The sequence below is a fragment of the Dermochelys coriacea genome, chromosome 7, assembly GCF_009764565.3.
Source record: "Dermochelys coriacea isolate rDerCor1 chromosome 7, rDerCor1.pri.v4, whole genome shotgun sequence".
Classification (NCBI taxonomy): domain Eukaryota; kingdom Metazoa; phylum Chordata; order Testudines; family Dermochelyidae; genus Dermochelys; species Dermochelys coriacea.
Window position 1 is genome coordinate 73,598,353 of NC_050074.1, and position 17,320 is coordinate 73,615,672.

Sequence of the window (17,320 nt, forward strand, 5' to 3'; positions counted from 1 at the left end):
AAACTTAAGCAGCAAAATTAATTCTGGTTTAAGCCTCAAAATTAAATGCAATTCCAAAACCAAGTTTATGGTTTCCTCTGCGTCTTCCAACGAATGTAAATACCAGATATGAAAATTGCAATATATTATCTGTTTCAAACTGGTGTAATTGGTCTTCAAGGAACAAGAAGGCTTAGGACTCCACTCAGTTATCTTCCTAGTACCCAAGCACCAATTGCCAGCACTGTTGGGAATAGCACCCCTGTAGTCGCTGGAGAGAGACTCATCCTCCTTCCAAATTTGAGATCGAGTCTTACTCTTCCTGTCCTCCAAAGCCACTCTCACCACTTCTTCCGTGGGTCCAGGCACAGGAATACCATCAAGTGGCTGACCAGGAGGTCACTGGGGACCTGCATCAGTCCAGTGGTCCTATAGGAACCCGTGGAGCTTTCCCCAAGTTTCCAGGACTTATTCCAGGCACTCATGTTCTGTGGCTTCAAAAAGACGTACAGCACCATACCACCACATGGCATTTGGTCCCAACTCTGGTACAGAGTCCAATACCAGCTTCCAAAGAGCCGGCTCAACAGGATCCTGCTGATACAGAAAGGGAGGAAGAGCATCTGCAGCTTGTGCTGGTCTCCCCTTCCTGCTCCTCTGATGACTGTATGTCACCTTCCCTAGATGACTGTAAGGCTCACCAAAAGTTGTTAGAAGGTGGCCTTAAATCTGGACATACGGATGGAGTTAGTAAGAGTCCTCCCATAGGTTGGCTGACATTTTGGCTGCTGTGAGCCCTTCCAAAGTAGCCCTGTCTCTCAATGAGGCCATAGTGGACCCAATTATGACTTTGTGGCAGACCCCCACATCCCTTTCTCTCACTTCAAAAAGGGCTGAATTAAAATAGTATGTACATGCCCAAGGTTGAGTTCCTCTACACATCCACCCTGGGGTCCCATTCTGCTGCCAATGAGCGAGAAAGGCTGGGACATCAGAGCACAACCCTGAAATCAAGGGACTCAGAAAAGTCTGTTTTGTAGGAAAGTTTACTTTGCTGTGTGTGTGTGTGTGTGTGTGTGTGTGTGTGTGTGTTACAGCTAAGAATTGCAAACCAGCAGGTGCTACTGTACAGGTACTATTTCAACTTGTGGAACTCCATGAAAAAATTCAAAGAATTGCTACCATAAGAGGCTAGACAGGAGTTCTCTTTGCTTCTAGACAAGGAGAGATCTGTGACAAGGACTGCTTTACAGACTGCTCTGGATGCTGTTGATTCAGCTGCCAGGTCTACGGCTTCTGCAGTGACCATATGTAGGAATTCATGATTACAGTCCTCTGGGTTGCCACAGGAAGTCCAACAGTCTGATCAGGATCACAGTAGATGGACACAAAGCTTCATGAATTAAAAGACTCGAGCGACCCTGAATTCCCTGGGATTGTACACCCCAGCTCCTTCAAGGAAGCACTAGATGCCTCAACAGTCTCTTCAGTACTCTGCCACGGCTACCCATCAGGACCAGAAGAGGAAGAGGGGTTGGCCACTACATCAGTGCCTGTCCCACCCAGATGTCTAAGGGTTCTAAACAGGTGTTTTGATGGGACGCTTGAGGACACTCTACCAGTTTCCATGATACCAGACCATGTTTTTCCTTTATTTGCAAACCACCTTTCCCATTTCCCTAGTGTTTGGTCTTGTATCACCATGGACCACTGGGTTTTGAGAGTTGTAGAGGTGGGATGCACCATCCAGTTCATTTCTACCTCTCCTTCACACCTTCCCTCCTTAGGGACCCCTCCAACGAGAAACTTCTGCACCACGAGGTTCAATCTCTCCTTCTGCTGCGAGCTGAAGAAGAGGTGCCGCAAAGGTTAAGGGGGGAAGAGTTTCTACTCCCACTATTTTTTTTTTTTTCTAATTCTGAAGGCCCAGGGCAGTGTTAGGCCTATTCTAGACTTGTGCCAACTCAACAACTATCTCAAAAAGACACAGTTCTGCATGGTCACCCTGGCATCCGTTATTCCCTCTCTGGATCCTGGAGACGGGTATGCTGCCCTTGACTTAAGAGGCACCTACTTATACCAAGGGCACATAAGGTTATTCAGATTCGTAGTGAATTTTGCACACTACCATTTCATGATGCTTCTGCTTGGCTTGTCTGTAGCTCCGTGAAGGAACCCAGTTTCCTTCCCAAAGTAGTTTTGCAATTTAAAAGGAATCAGGCGATTTGCCTACCTGTATTTTACCCAAAACCTCATGCAAATAAGGATGAGCAACGACTTCATTGCATATTAGATGGGCACTAGTATTCTATATAGAAAGGACTAAACAGTTTCAACAGTCCATCCAACTGTTCATGGCTATAGCGGACAGAATGAGAGGTCTTCCAATCTTTTCACAAAGGATTTCATCCTGGATAGGTTTCAGAGTAGCAGCCGTGTTAGTCTGTATTCGCAAAAAGAAAAGGAGTACTTGTGGCACCTTAGAGACTAACAAATTTATTAGAGCAGAAGCTTTCGTGAGCTACAGCTCACTTCATCAGATGCATCCGATGAAGCATCCTAGATAGCGTCATGTATTTGTTACAATCAGGCAGGTGTTTCACCAAGTAACCTGACTGCTCATTCCACAAGATCACAAGCATCTTGAGCAGTGTTTTTGGTGTAAATCTCTATTCAGGACATTTTGCAAAGCAACAACTTGGTGTACATGTTCTCCTCCCATTACACCATCACTGACTACTCTAGAGACTATGTCAAATTTTGTTGGGCTGTGTTATAACTTGTCTTCGAGATGCATTGCACAGGTCCATTCCGTGACTCGCTCTCCTACCTTTCTACAGAGTTTCTAGAAAGAAGGAACTGAGGGGCCACGGGGTCGGCTGGTTGCTTTGTGCCAGCGCTAGCAGCGTTGGGCAGCAGTGGGCATTCAAGCCATCCTGATAGGTACCATTGAGGGAAAAATTTTCAGTGGTTGTGCATAGCATGTGTACACACTGAGAGTAGAATGGACGTGTATAACACATCTGAAGAACAGTTATGAAAGGTCAGTAACTGTTTTTTTTATTTGCTTCAAAATTGCAAACCTGTTATTTAAATAGTTTCAATTTTTTTATTATTGTAACTCCTGTAAGTGATACTGTATCTTTTTCTTAAATGTGTAACTTCTTAAAACCATGTGTGGAGTCTGGAAGGGTATGTCTATAAAGGGATTAAAAACCTGTAGCTGACCTGAGTCAGCTGACTGAGGCTTGCGGGGCTCGGGCTCTTGGGCTGAAAATGGCTGTGTAAGTGCTTGGGCTGGAGACCTAGCTCTGGGACCCTATGAGAGTGGAAGATCTCCTGAATGTGTACACAGCTATTTTTAGCTCTGCAGCTTGAGTCCTGTAAACCTGAATCAGCTGACCCAGGCCAGCTGCAGCCATGCTGCAGGTCTTTTATCCCTGTATAGACATACTCTAGTTTGTGTAACAATCAGGAAAAAATTGTTCTAGAATCAAAGTAATGTACAACTTTAACCTTTTTCGGTACTGTAAAGAGCTGGAATACTACATTTCAGACAACTGTTTTGTCATACTTTAAAAAAATTATAGTAAATTATGGTTAATGGGGGAGGATTGCTGGTTGACTACTGCTATTTTGACTCCGCAAGGAATTCTGTCAGGCAAAGTGCTCTCTACATCGTAAGCTCTTTATCTTCTTTGTTGCTGGAGGATGGCATTAAGCCAGCAGGATACTTTACCAGCAGTCTCTGACAGTGAAAGAGAGAGACGGGGTGGTCAGATCTGGCAGTTGGTGACAGTGCACTGCTTGTTTACAGTACATCACTTTCATGTCCTAACTATGCTTCTTACAAATGGTGTGGCAAATCATTAGATCAGTGGTTCTCAAACTTCATTGCACAGTAACCCCCTTCAGACAACTACAATTACTACATGACCCCAGGAAGGGGGACTGAAGCCTGAGTCTGCCTGAACCCCACAGTCCTGGGTGGGCGGTGGGGCAAAGCCAAAGCCCAAGGGCTTCAGCCCCAGACAGGTGACCTATAACATAAGCCCTACCACCCAGGGCTGAAGCCCTTGGGCTTCAGCTTTGGCTCTGAGTGGTGGGGCTCAGGTTTCAGCTTCAGCCTCGGGTGGTGGAGCTCAGGCTTCGGCCCCTGGCTCCAGCAAGTCTAAGCCAGTCCTAGCGACCCCATTAAAATGGGGTCCTGACCCACAGTTTAAGAACCGCTACATTAGATTGAGAGTTTTGGACTTCATGTGGAAAGCATTTGTCACCGTTGGTTAGATGACTGGTAAGATGTTTCCCACAGCTAAAGTTTTGGCTTGTGCCCTTCTGATCTATTCAGTCATCTATCGGTTCATATCCTGTATAGCCTGTGTTTAGTGAGCACCTTTTCATCGCCTGATTAAAATGAAGGCTGCCTTTACACTAATTTGGTATAACCAAGAAATCATATTGACTTAGCTAGTTCTATATGCTTTGCTAATCCAGATGCCTTTGTATGGAAACTCCATTACATTGATTACTTAATGGTTTGACTATTTGTGATCAAGTGGTGATTTTATTTTAATTATAGGTATAAATGGACCTAAAGCAACCAAAATAAACAATTTGTACAGTTTAATTTCTTTTTAGGACTGGGATTGAACAGGATTGTAATCAGGATTAATTGATTGGATTTTAAAATAACTATCTGAAGATTGTGTAATGTGAAAGTATCCCTGCACTTTTAATATATGGAGCTGGAGAGTAATATCTGGGAGCTGTCACAGAATGAAAATGGGAGCCAAAGGGCCTAGTAGCAGACTAGATAGCGTTTTAGTGGTTCTGCTCATAGGTTGTATTCTTTCTCAGTTTCTCTTGTTAAATTGGTGGTGAGTAGGGTGTGATGTGTTGCCATTTGCCCCACATTCCATTAGCTGAGTGGAGGCAGAGTTGAGGTCCTCCCAGCTCTACATGTTGAACTGGTTCCCTCCCACAATCTTCATAAGCAACTATTGCTCAGAACTGCAGCAATCCTATGGGAGTGTTGTCTTTGTTTTCCCTCTCTTGGTGTAGACAAAGACATTATTAGCTGCAGTATTTCTGGATGTAGAGAGAGGTGGGGCTGGGAAAGCTAACGCAAGGGTGACAGAAGCAAAGATCACACATGAAGAGAGGGAGCAAAGAAAATTACAGAGACATGGAAACTCCCTCAGCCCCATCCAAAAAAAAAAATAAAATAAAAACCACCACCTGCGGGACAAGGGAAAGATGGCAGTAAAGTAAAATGGAAAGGGATTTATGTTCTGGTGGGATTCTGTCTTTCAGCTGTTAATAAAATTAACCTTTTTGGATGAGTAGCTTAAAAAAAAACCCCTCAAACTTTTCCTGTACATTTGAAAGTGTGTGGTTAGGAGAGGAGATGCCTCACCATACATCTTCCAAAGACAAAATAAGATTAATGCCCTTGAATAGTGTTAATGTTTTTCATTTAAAATGATTTAAAGGTAACCTGCACAGCGGGAGGGGGAGTGAAGTTGTGGCCTTCTTTTCCCAAGTGCCTAACTGACCATTGTCATGCTGTTGCCAGAGACTCAGCACTGCAGGCTCTTGTTACTCATGTGACCAGACTTTCTGCTTCCATAGAGAGGGAGCCAGCACTTCATAGCTCATAATGTGAATAGAAATATTACTTTTGCCTTCAAATTGCTTACTATAAATTGTAGTCTGAGCTTGTGACTAGCAGTGCAGAGTGTTTACCTCTGGCAGAGTTAAATAATTTTGGGCAACATGAGGTTAACTGTTTGGGAAAAATCTTCTACTGCATTCAGCCTCCCCTTAAGTTGGAAATGCCAAAATGGCAAACAAACTAAGGAGAAGGCCAAAAATTTCTTGCTGTTCCTGTAGTGAGTTTTGGTCTAGGCTTACTTAACAGGACAGATGAATGGACAAAATGCACTACTTACAAACCAGTTAGATGTGTTTTCAGGGCTCCAGAAAACCATCCACTGAGCACTTTGGCTCACTTACTGCTTAGTCTGTAGCTTTTGGAGTCACGGAATCTGCTTCATCCTAACTGCAGTTGCCAAGAAATAATCCCACAGTAAGGGAGTAGATCAGGATTGGCCAAAGCATTGAAGCTGGCAGGAATTCCCTCCAGAAGTTGTTAAAAAGGAGTGTTTTGTGAGGAATGAGGCCTGCATTTACTGAAATTCCCTGACTCTTCTAGTTTAGTTCATAGTCTTCACTGGGAAATCAGTCAGGCCTGACCATTCTTGCTACTATGCTCCTTTGTCCTTGCAATTGCCAACAAAAGGAAGTATTTTACAGTCCCTCGAACGTTTCTGATGTGGGTAGAGCTTCCCTAGTAATAGCTGGGCTTCTCCCTAGTATCCATTGTACAGACTGCTTCTCTTAGGCCTTGTCTAAACACAAACTTGCACTGGTTTAAATAGTGGTATGGTTTGGGGTATAAAATATCTATGGGGAGGAGGGAAGGCAACAGGCAGTGAACTAGTAGGAAAGACTGAGAAGATGGAATAAAGGGAGACACATGGAGAGCAGATACTCTCTGAGGCCAGCTTCAGGCTAACTGAGGGGAGCGTTGAAGAGAGTCAGAGAAATGGTGAGTAAAAAGAGAGCGAGTACAATCTGAACTAAATATGGAGGGTGGTGAAGCACTGGAATGCGTTACCTAGGGAGGTGGTGGAATCTCCTTCCTTTGAAGTTTTTAAGGTCAGGCTTGACAAAGTCCTGGCTGGGATGATTTAGTTGGGGATTGGTCCTGCTTTGAGCAGGAGGTTGGACTAGATGACCTCCTGAGGTCCCTTTCAACCCTGATATTCTACGACTCAAACTTTGTTTTTACACCATTGCTGGAAGATTCTAGCCCAAAGGAAATACTTGGCTGAAGAATTCACAGCATATATTGTAGCACAACTCTTCATCCTGTGTCAGTACTGCTCTTGTGCTTTCAGGTGACATTTGTTTTCTTTGCATTGTCTAAATATTTGTTCACCTCACAAAGAAAACTGTTCAGTGTAAGTGGGGAATGAGTCTGAATATTTCTTAATAAATTTGTGAAATTTCTTCTTTGTCTTCAGGGTGGTGGATGCACACAATATGATGTCTCTTTTTAATGCAAAAAAAAAAAAGAAGAGAAAATACAGACACGATTATAAAATCCTAACTTTCAAATAATTTAGCATGTTAGCTTATGAAATCTCTTGAGTTTTAGATATTAAATATAAAATGTTGATAAATGGTTTGTATAATCTTATCAGTTGCTTTTAACAGAAGCCAGGCAAATTAAATGCTATGTTTTTTTTCTCCTTTGTGTACACCATGGCAATGGTTGTCCCCTATATCTTGGAGAGCGTTTTTGTTTGCCAATAGTTCTTACCTTTCTTGTTTTGCCAGCATTTTCATCGTAGCTCATGTCACTGGCTTTTATTTTCTGTTACATATGTGAATGACAGGCTGTGCTTCACCAGGATATATTAGAGTGCCAGCTCTTGACATTTCTGCTTTGAAGCTTTTGAGGTATAGAAATTAAGCATGACCCCCATAGTGTATGCCACTGGGAAATGATCTTTTCAAAATGACAGCCACAACTGTGCATATTATGAAATCATTGGTATTAATTTTGCTTTTGCATGCCAACTCGTCCAAAAAACCAGATCCCCCCCTCACCCCCTGAATATTATGTTCTTCACATTCTCACTGAGGCATTCATAGTTTCAAACAGCTATTTTCTGTATGAAAACAGCAGCTGTCATTTTTATAAGCAGAGCTTTACACATTTAATGGATGAAGGAGAGTAAAGATCTCTCCCCTCTGCTCTTCAGCAAAAGATATAGCTAACTATATTGTACAATATGACATTGCAAAAATGACACCGAAACGGTGAATTTCCCGTTATGCAACACTAAGCTTTCTTTGTAAATTTCAGTCAAGGTCATTATTTTACAGCACCCCAAAATCCCAGTCTGGTTTTTATACATGAGACAAACTCAGTCAGGAATGCAGATGAAATCAGTGAGATAGGAAATATATTACAATGCTATCACTTTAACTCATTTTAGATATCAATAGATTTTGTAGTATACTTAATGTAAGAAAACTGAAAAAATGATAGGTTAATCACTTTGTAATTCTGTAATCCCTATGGATTTGTTGTAAAGGTTGCATGTTCTATTTTTGGGAGAAATTAGAACAAATTCACGAATTATCACTGCGCAAAAAAAAGTCAGTGTTATAACAAGACTTTTCTGAGAAATCTGGCATTTTGAACTGTTTCAGCAGGTGAAATTTTTCTTTCCTTGATCAATCCTTTTAAAATAGGCTTGCTTTAGCAACATGGTTTATATTTAAGTGGTCTGTTTTGCAACTCCAGTTTTGCTATAGAGTAACATAAAACAAATCTCCAAAATGGTAGTCGGCCTGGTACTTACTGGTCACTTGGTAATCGTTCATAACTTCTTCACAGCTGATTCTTAAGTTATCCTTGCTCTGTTGCAAGGAAGAGCCCACATGCCTGTAGAAGCAATGGCTAAGCGGGAGAAAACATGGTAGCTTCCACTAGAATTGTTTGAGTTTTATATAAGGGTTAAGAGAGGATCTAAAGCACCAGCAGAACTGGAATCAACAGCTGACAAAAAGTATTTCACTCAAAAATGGGGCTCTGGAGAAGAGTGTTGAAGCTATGCGGGAGTGAATGTACATGGATCTGTGCTTCTGCTGAACTGTGTAGAGCTAACATGGCGCACAGTAATCTGGACCAGGAACTGAAAGAATCTGGGGAGCTGGGGGTGAAGAAATTAGTTTGATAAATGCACAGATTAATGAAGTAGTAGAGTTACCACAGGGAAGGTATGTCATCACAAATGGGATTATTTAGAGGTTGAGTGGGAGGTAGTTTAGGAGGCAGAAATGGCTGTTTAACTGCGGTGTAAATGTTCGAGTCTAAGAGCTCATGCTGCAGCTTGAGTCGGAACATGTACACCACAATTAAGTAACCCTGCAGCCTGAGCCCTGTGAGCCTGAGTCAGCTGGTATGGGCCAGCTGCATGTGTCTAATTGCAGTGTAGACATCCCTTTAATCATATACGTGGAGCCCTAGTTTCAACTATTGTTCCTCTTTTTTTCTTATTCCTTCCCCCCTCCCCCCCCGTCTTCATTTTGTGTTCCATTTGTAAACTCTGTGGGGCAGGAGCCATCTTTCTTTTCTCTAAAAAGCAATGAAAAATTGTGGTGCTATACAAATGTTTCAGTAATACTGCTAATTGGTGTCTGTGTGCCACACAATAGAAATTCCACTTCTGACATGAAGTTAACATTGTTTCTGATTTCCCCAAAACTCTTTAAGTTTATGATAGTAGGAAACCTACCAATGTACGTTAAGGGTCATGTTTACTACACCTTAAAAGAGAGCATGCATAGCCCAATAAGAATAGGGGTTTTAGGCATAGGTTTACATTACTTTTTGGCACAAGACTTTTTTTTTCTTGTTCACGGCTTCCCTTTTTGCTCATTTTAAAATTTTAAAAATAGTTTTAATACAAGAGGAAAAAGCTACTTCACATGATTAGTGGGGGATGTCTAACGGAAAAATAGAATATGTAGTTTACTGCTTGAATTGTGTTTATGAATCAGAGTTCCAGGCATATGTGTAAATCATATTAGTATGTTTATCCTTAACTGCTATGTCATGTGTTAAGCTGTTTTCATTAAACTATTGAGGAAAATTTTTTTTATGTATCTTTTTTTGGTTTGTCCTGACAAATGTATGGGCAGCAGTTCTGCTAACTATTTTAACACATGGCTGTACCAGTGGGATGAGGTATTTCATTTAAGAATTTCTGTCAGTTTAAGAGAAGTGACAAGATCTAAGTATGTTGGCGTTACATTTTTAATAAAATCTTCAATGTTTATTTCTGATGGTAAGGTATAACAGATAGGTTTGTCTAATATAGGTCAGTAGGAATGCTGAAAATTATTTTAATTAAAAGAAGCTTTAATTTTGATATCATCATCAGGATATTCACTTTGAAATATGTATATTATGTTTTTTGTAAATTCATGGTTTTACACCTGAAAACATAAAACGAATGTTACCTATCATTCTTAAAATTAGAATGGTCAGGGATCCAATCAAGTTAAAACCATGTCAGGTAATTTGTATTGAAAAGGAACTTAAAGTAAAATTCCTGTGATGTTGCAATGAGAATATGAGGAAAAGAGAGAAGTTAATTTTGAAACACTTTTTTCAAAAAACCTAAATGATATTAACAGGTATAAAATGTTAAGAAATGAGATTTCTTTTTGTTGGTAAAATATGCACTGATAGTACTACATTTCTATTAAGATATAACAAGCAATTATTTTATTTTTCAGTCTCCAACAAAAGCTGTGTATAATGCTAGGCACTGGAACCAGCCAGAGTCAGAGGCTTTACCAGCACAACCAGTATTGAAAACTCCAACCATCCCAGTAAGTAGGCTGTTTTTTTCCAAAACTTTATAAATTCTCCCTAAACTCTGAACAATATTTGGAAATGATGAAGACAGGCTAGCAAATGTAGTAGTAAATCAGAATGAAGTCCAAATGGTCATGTTAACCATTGGGTGTAAGAGCCAAAAGAAATTGAATTGGAGGGGTAATCCTCTAGTAAATGCTAAAGGAAAAACTTTACTAGAGTTAAAAACTTGATTTCATTGTCCTTTTTAAATATGAAAATCAAATATTTTAAATTACCTGTGTTAATTGTTCTAACTAGAGTTGTATAAAACAGTTTTAAGGAACAAATTTTCTGTTCGGGTATGTGGGATATATCGGCTGAACAAATCAAACATACAACAAAAACGTCCACAAAAATTGTTGGTGAGAGGAGAAGGCTAAGTGCCATGAATCACAGTCCATTCAAAAGTGTGAGGTGCTTTCTGAGCAGGATTGTATCAGTGGATTGTCATTGAGAGGAAAAAGGGGTTGGTTGCTGGCCAGCCAGACTCATCAATTTTCAGTGTTAGTCAACAGTTACGTTAAACAGAATTCAATACTTTTGGCCTATACATGTGTCTGGAAGCTGTCACTTGTGTGAAGAGAATTCTGTTTTAGTGACTCTGCTTTTGTTTTATATTCAGGCAGCTGAAGTAATCAAAGTGTAAATAATTTAATACTGCTACACTCTCAGCATCCGTTGTCATAATTCTTCAGTTATTTTCCACATGAGCCTGACTTTCTCCACCCTTCTTTTTTGAGGTTGACAACTTTAGTCTGTTGGATCCAGCCCCTTCTTGATTACTTCACAGTCCCCTATTGCCTTTTATAATGGAGCCTCCCTGAAATGTTAACTATATTGCCTGGGAATTTTAAGTCACTTTTTAAAAATAACTCTTAGTTATTAGCATTATTGGGGGGGGGGGAAGGTCTCAGGGCCATGATCCCTTCAGCAAAAACTGTAGTGAGGCACAACACTCATAAATTTAAATTGAATCTTGTTGCGCTTCACTGAATACACTAAATCTTTGTTCGAGTCATTTTTTTATTTAATGAAGCGCCATGATAGCACTGCATAAATTAACAAGGTCAGCGTTCAAGTCAGCTACTCACGTAACAGCAAAAACTGATTTCTTTGTTGCTCATAGCTCTTCATAGATACAAAATCTTGGAGGCCTCCAAATCTTGTTTTTTTTTTTTTTTTTTTTTTTTTTAAAATAAGTTAATTAAATGTTTAATCTATCCTCTCTAGATTAGGGACAGAGGCCTCTTGGTGTATGGAAAAGGCTTTTCATTTTCATCAAATTTTCACTTAATATTTGGGACTCTGGCTATCAAAATATTACTTCAGGAATATGGTAGAGGTCTGGTTAGTCTCAGGCCTCTAAAGGAATTGTTGTTGTGACAAGAAAACAAACATGTCTTCCACTGCCTAAGAGGTCTGTGTATACGTTGAGTCACTGGATGAGAAAGTGTGCTCTCAAAGGTATTTTTAGCAACAAAGGTATTGGCTTTATTTATTTTTTTAGTTTTATATGACCAAGGTTTAAGAATAGCTGTGGGATTCCCCTTTGGTCCAAAAGTTCATAGGTGATTTCCTGGATCGGATGAGACTGCCTCCTTAATTTTGGTAGCTTCTTGGAATGCTTCTTTTGATTCCTTTGAGAAACTGTCATTTCTCCACCACTGCTTTTCCTTACATGTATTCCACACACGGGTGTGCAAGCACCTGAGTCTGGAGATTTATGTCATTTGGTCCATGCCTGTGAAGTTTCTTCCCTCATGCTCTCAACGAGGTTTCTCAGATTCTGGGTAGGACTGGAGCACAGTTTGGCAACAGCACCAGGGCCTTCACAAAGGTCTTCTCTGAATGACTACATTGTTTTTCATATCTGGACGATTGGTTCCTGATGACCATATCTAGCCAGGAGGTCTAGTCAATGATGATATTCTTGCTTCATTTTCTGGCATCCTTGGGGTGTATGAACAATGAAAAGCTCACTTTCATTCCCACAAAAGCCATAGACTTTATAGGAGTTCCCTGAACTCAATGCTAGCAACAGTCTACCTTTCTGTCAATAGATTCCAGGCCACACAGAGCCTGATAAAATAGCTAACCATCAGACCATGGACTATAGTCAAGGTCCGTCTTTCCTAGTAGGGAGAGACAGACATGGCTGTATATACCTGTGTAATGCCATTAGCCAGGATTCTTCTCTGTTGCCTGCAGGCCTGGCTCTGATCTCTTTACTCACCAGACAGAGAACATAAATACCAAGGTGATAATGATGTACAAAAAAGGATCAGGTGTGTGTTTCCTTTCACCTGCATGGGACACAACCATAATCACAGGTGCATCCTCGTAAGATGGGGAGCCTACATGGACAGTCACACTGCCCAAGGCATATGGTCTCTTCGGGAGGCCAGCATGCATATTGACCTCCTGGAGCTGAGAGCAGTCTACGAAGTGTGCAGTAGGTTCCTTCCCACTTACAGGGTTTTATTATATCCTGATCATGTCAGACAACAAAGTGGAGCAAAATCTCCTTCCTCTCTGTATGGAGGCAGTCAGTTTATGAAACTGGTGCATCAGCAACTGCATCATGCTCTCAGCAGCAGACTTACCAGGTGCACAGAATTCTCAGGAAATCTCAGCAGGGAGTTTTCCACTGACCATGAGTAGTAAATATTCAATTCCATCCTGAATGTCATCTTTGCCCAGTGGGAAATGCCATCCTGGGACCTGTTTGCCTCACAGATGATCAAGAAATTGTATCTATAATGTGATATAGATAAATCTCAGCAGTGTTAAACTGGCTGTCCAGGGACCCCTTCTATTATCATGAACAGACCATCTAAGGTATGCCTTTCCATCCATCCCCCAGCTACCTCAGTGTGATAGTCTTTGGGATGCTCAGGATTGCAAGTCACCTTGCTACCCTCTTGCCTCAAACAAGAGAGAGACTTGCTTGTGCTTAACTGGGTATCCACTGCCTGATACTTCCAGTCTGTTAGCCACCCAAACAATCTCTTCAGAGCTGTGTCAGCCCTTACTTTGCCTTGCCGGTTAACGGTAGGTACACTTCAGCCCCAGAGCATTTTGGAGCATTCCCTCTGTGGTGATCAGCCCTATATCCACTACACAGTCACAGTAATTTCAGGTCTGCTGTCCCCAAGGAGGCAATATACATACCAGCTTACTTGGTCCAACTCAGGTTCAGCACTTAATATCACAGTCCTGAGATATATTTATAGTGAAAACAATCATAAGTTCTTGTTTGAGTGCTTGCTCGTGTCCATTCCACATCAGGTGTGTGTGCTCGCCACATGCACCAATGCCGGAAGTTTTTCCCTCAGCAGTATCCGTAGGGGAGTGGCTCTGGCGCCCTCTGGAGTGGCACCCACATGGTATGGTATAAGAGGTGCTCCCAGCTCCCCCCCATACCTCAGTTCCTTCTTGCCGCCAGTGATGGTGCATGGAATGGGGGGAGGGGTAGCTCAGTGGTTTGAGTATTGGCCTGCTAAACCCAGGGTTGTCAGTTCAATCCTTGAGGGGGCCATTTAGGTTTGGGGCAAAAATTGGGGATTGGTCCTGCTTTGAACAGGGGGTTGGACTAGATGACCGCCTTAGGTCCCTTCCAACCCAGATATTCTATTCTATGAATGTTCGCTGCTCTTATTGGTGTTGCTTAGTCTTCGTTCGTACAAACTAGAGTTCTTGTGAAGTTAGAGTACATGGTTAGTAGTTGAGTTAGTTAGCCCTTAGCAGTAGTTACAAGTTCTGTAAGCACCATTTCCCATCCTGGGGGACATCCCGCCACTGCTCACCCTCTCGAAGCCGTCATGCCTCAGAGTTAGGGAGGCAGACGCATTGCAGTCCTCTATTGTCACCAGACCGTGGGCACTGGTAGCGGGATTCAAGGTGGACCTCACCAGTTACCTGGCGCAGACCCACGGAGGCATGTGCTCGTTGGCAGGAACGTTGGGACCAGCCATTAGCTTTGCTGGAATGCCATTACAGATCCCAGGAATGATTGGAGGACAGTAACCATGGGCCAATGATCCCTGAGACAGGGATCCCTGAGACATATTCGGGGAGATTCCACACAGCCAGCAATACCTAAAGGTCCCACTCCTCATCCTGGTACCTATCTCGAAGCTCAAGACATGGATCGTTGGTCTCCTGTTGCAGATCCGCCGAGTGCCACCAGTGACCGAGGTCCCCACGGAAGCGCACGTTCCGCTCGGACCAGTCCTTCTCTAGACGCTACTAAGATTGCCAGGCACGGAGTTGCCACGTCAGTGGATCTCGGTCACCGGGTAGCAATCGTTATGCATGTGGCTCCAGTACGGAGCAAGGCTCCACATCGGCAGGGCAGCCTCCCAGATCCTCTGTGCCCGCCTGCATCATCGGTACCGAAACCTGCTCTGTGGCTCCAGGCCCAGTGGCTGGCCCCGTGGTACTCCTGAAAACCGTGGGGGTTCACCCAGCCCTTCCAGCCTGCCCCCTCTGTGTCGACAGCCTTGGACAGGCCTGTGGCCTCGATGATCCAACTCCCTCCAGTGCTTGAAGCCCCAGGGGATAAGGCCCTGCAAGTCCATGTGGACCAAGGGAAACAGGCTGCTGGACCACCAGTGGGTGCCATGGAACCCACGGCACAGGCTTCCTCCATATCACCACTGGATGAAGCCATCACAGAACAACCTCACGGTGTTCCTCAGGATGACGCTAAGGCACATCAGGAGCTGTTGAAGGGGGTCGTGTCCAGCCTTGGCCTGCAGGTGGAGGAGTTAGAGGAGCAAGTGGACTCCTGTTCGACATCCTCTCCTCCACAGACCCTGCTAAGGTGGCCCTTCCCCTTCATGAAGGGATATTGAAGACATCCAGTGCCTTGTGGCAAACCTCCTCCTCTGCCCCCCATTTCCAAATGTGTAGAGCATAAGTACTCTGTCCCGACTAAAGGGCACGAATACCTTTACTCCCATCCTGCCCAAAATTCCCTAGTTGTTGAGACAGTTAACCACAGGGAATGCCAGGGGCTCCCTGGAGCTACCCCCAAAACATAAAGACTCCAGGAGCCTGGGCTTGTTAGACAGAAAATTTATTCCTCGTTTAGCCTACAGTTGAGGGTGGCCAAGCACCAGGCCCTCCTTGGCTGCTGTGACTTTAACATGTGGCAAACCATGACCGAGTTCGAGAATGCCTTCCTGGAAGGTCCCGTAAAGAATTCCGGGTGATCCTTGACGAAGGTATGGCTGCTGCTAGGGTGGCTCTTCAAGTGGCGTCTGACGTGGCAGACTCCACCGCTCGCACCATGGCATCCACCATCTACATGCAGCGAACGTCCTGGCTGCTCCTCTCTGGGTTGTCCTCCAAGGTGTAGCTGTTGATTCAGGACCTCCCCTTCAATGTCCAGGCTCTGTTTGTGGAGCAGGCGGACAACAAATTACATGGGCTGAAGGACTCCCGAACCACCCTAAAAGCTTTGGGGTTCTACGTTCCGGGTCCGGCATGTAAGCAGTTCAAACTGCAACTACCCCAGGGGCAAAGGAGCCAGCCCTGGCAGGACCCGCCATGCAAAAAGCCCAAGGACTATATCACCATGCATGAGCCACCCACTCCCACCCTCTGCCCAGTCGGGCTCAGCCTGCTCCAAGCAAGGAGCTAAAAAGTTGTTTTGAGGGTATGCCTGAGTACCTACCAGTCTACTCCCTTTTTTTCCAATTTTTCCCAATTTTTGGCAACCACCTTTCCTTTTTCCTCCCTGCGTGGTCAGCGATAACTTCGGACCGCTGGGTCCTCAGTATGGTGGCGCACAGCTACCCTCCAATTTATTTCCACCCTACCCCTTCCCTCTTCAGGGACCCTTCTCATGGGAGTCTTCTCGAGCAGAAGGTTCAGGGGCTCTTAGAGCTGGGGGCAGTGGAGGAGATCCTGCCTCCTTACAGGAACAAAGATTTCTATTCCCAGTATTTTCTGATCCCGAAGGCCAAGGGTGGTCTACATCCTGTCCTGAACCTGTGAGACCTCAACAGATACCTAAAGAAGCTCAAGTTTTTTGCATAGTCTCCCTGGCCTCCATTATTCCCTCCCTGGATCCGGGAGACCGTTATGCCGCCCTCGACCTGAAAGACGCATACTTTCATATAATGATTTTCCCAGGACACAGACTTTTTTCCGTTTTACAGTTGGTTCGGCCCACTACTAGATTGCGGACCTTCTGTTTGGCCTGGCTACAGCACCAAGGGTGTTTACCAAGTGCACAGCAGTAGTCGCAGCCTACCTCAGGTGTCGGGTATCCAAATTTACCTGTACCTCCATGACTGGTTGGTCAAAGGCAGCTCCCAGGCTCAGGTCCAATGCAACATACTTGTACTACAAGCCACGTGCCACTTCTTGGGACTCTACTGGTCAACCACAAAAAGTCCACGTTAGTTCCAGTTCAAAGGATAGAATTCATCGTGGCCGTGCTCGACTTGACTCGGGCGAGAGGCTTGCCAAGTTATTTATGTCACTGGGGCTTAAGGTGAATTGATAGTGTTACGTGCTGATTTGGGCAGTGTGTGAAAACTCGTTTTGTCCAGTTTGGTAGTTTTGGTTGATGCTTTAATTTTGATTATGAAACATCTTACGTGAATTTAGGCTTTCTGCCTTCAGCATACAGCAGGAGAAATTTTCTTTTTCTTTTCCAGAGTTTCTACTCATGGGATTCATGCACATTCAGTGCCATGAGCTTAGTACAGTCTTAAAAAAAATTTTTTTTTAAACTTTCACTTAATAGGTCTTAAGATAACATCAACCTCACCTTTTTAAATTGAGGCAAAGCGTAAACAGCCATTGTGTTGGGATTTTTTTTTT

At 43.3% G+C, this 17,320-nt stretch overlaps 1 protein-coding gene across 2 annotated transcripts in view; it reads left to right on the top strand.

Annotated features, from left to right (window-relative positions):
• Positions 1-17,320, top strand: part of WAPL (WAPL cohesin release factor) — a 128,270-nt gene that overhangs the window by 80,489 nt on the left and 30,461 nt on the right. For both annotated transcript variants that reach the window (XM_038408495.2, XM_043519476.1), the window contains exon 5: positions 10,360-10,455. In XM_038408495.2, coding sequence (XP_038264423.1) covers positions 10,360-10,455 — 96 coding nt within the window. The remainder of the gene's footprint in view (positions 1-10,359; positions 10,456-17,320) is intronic.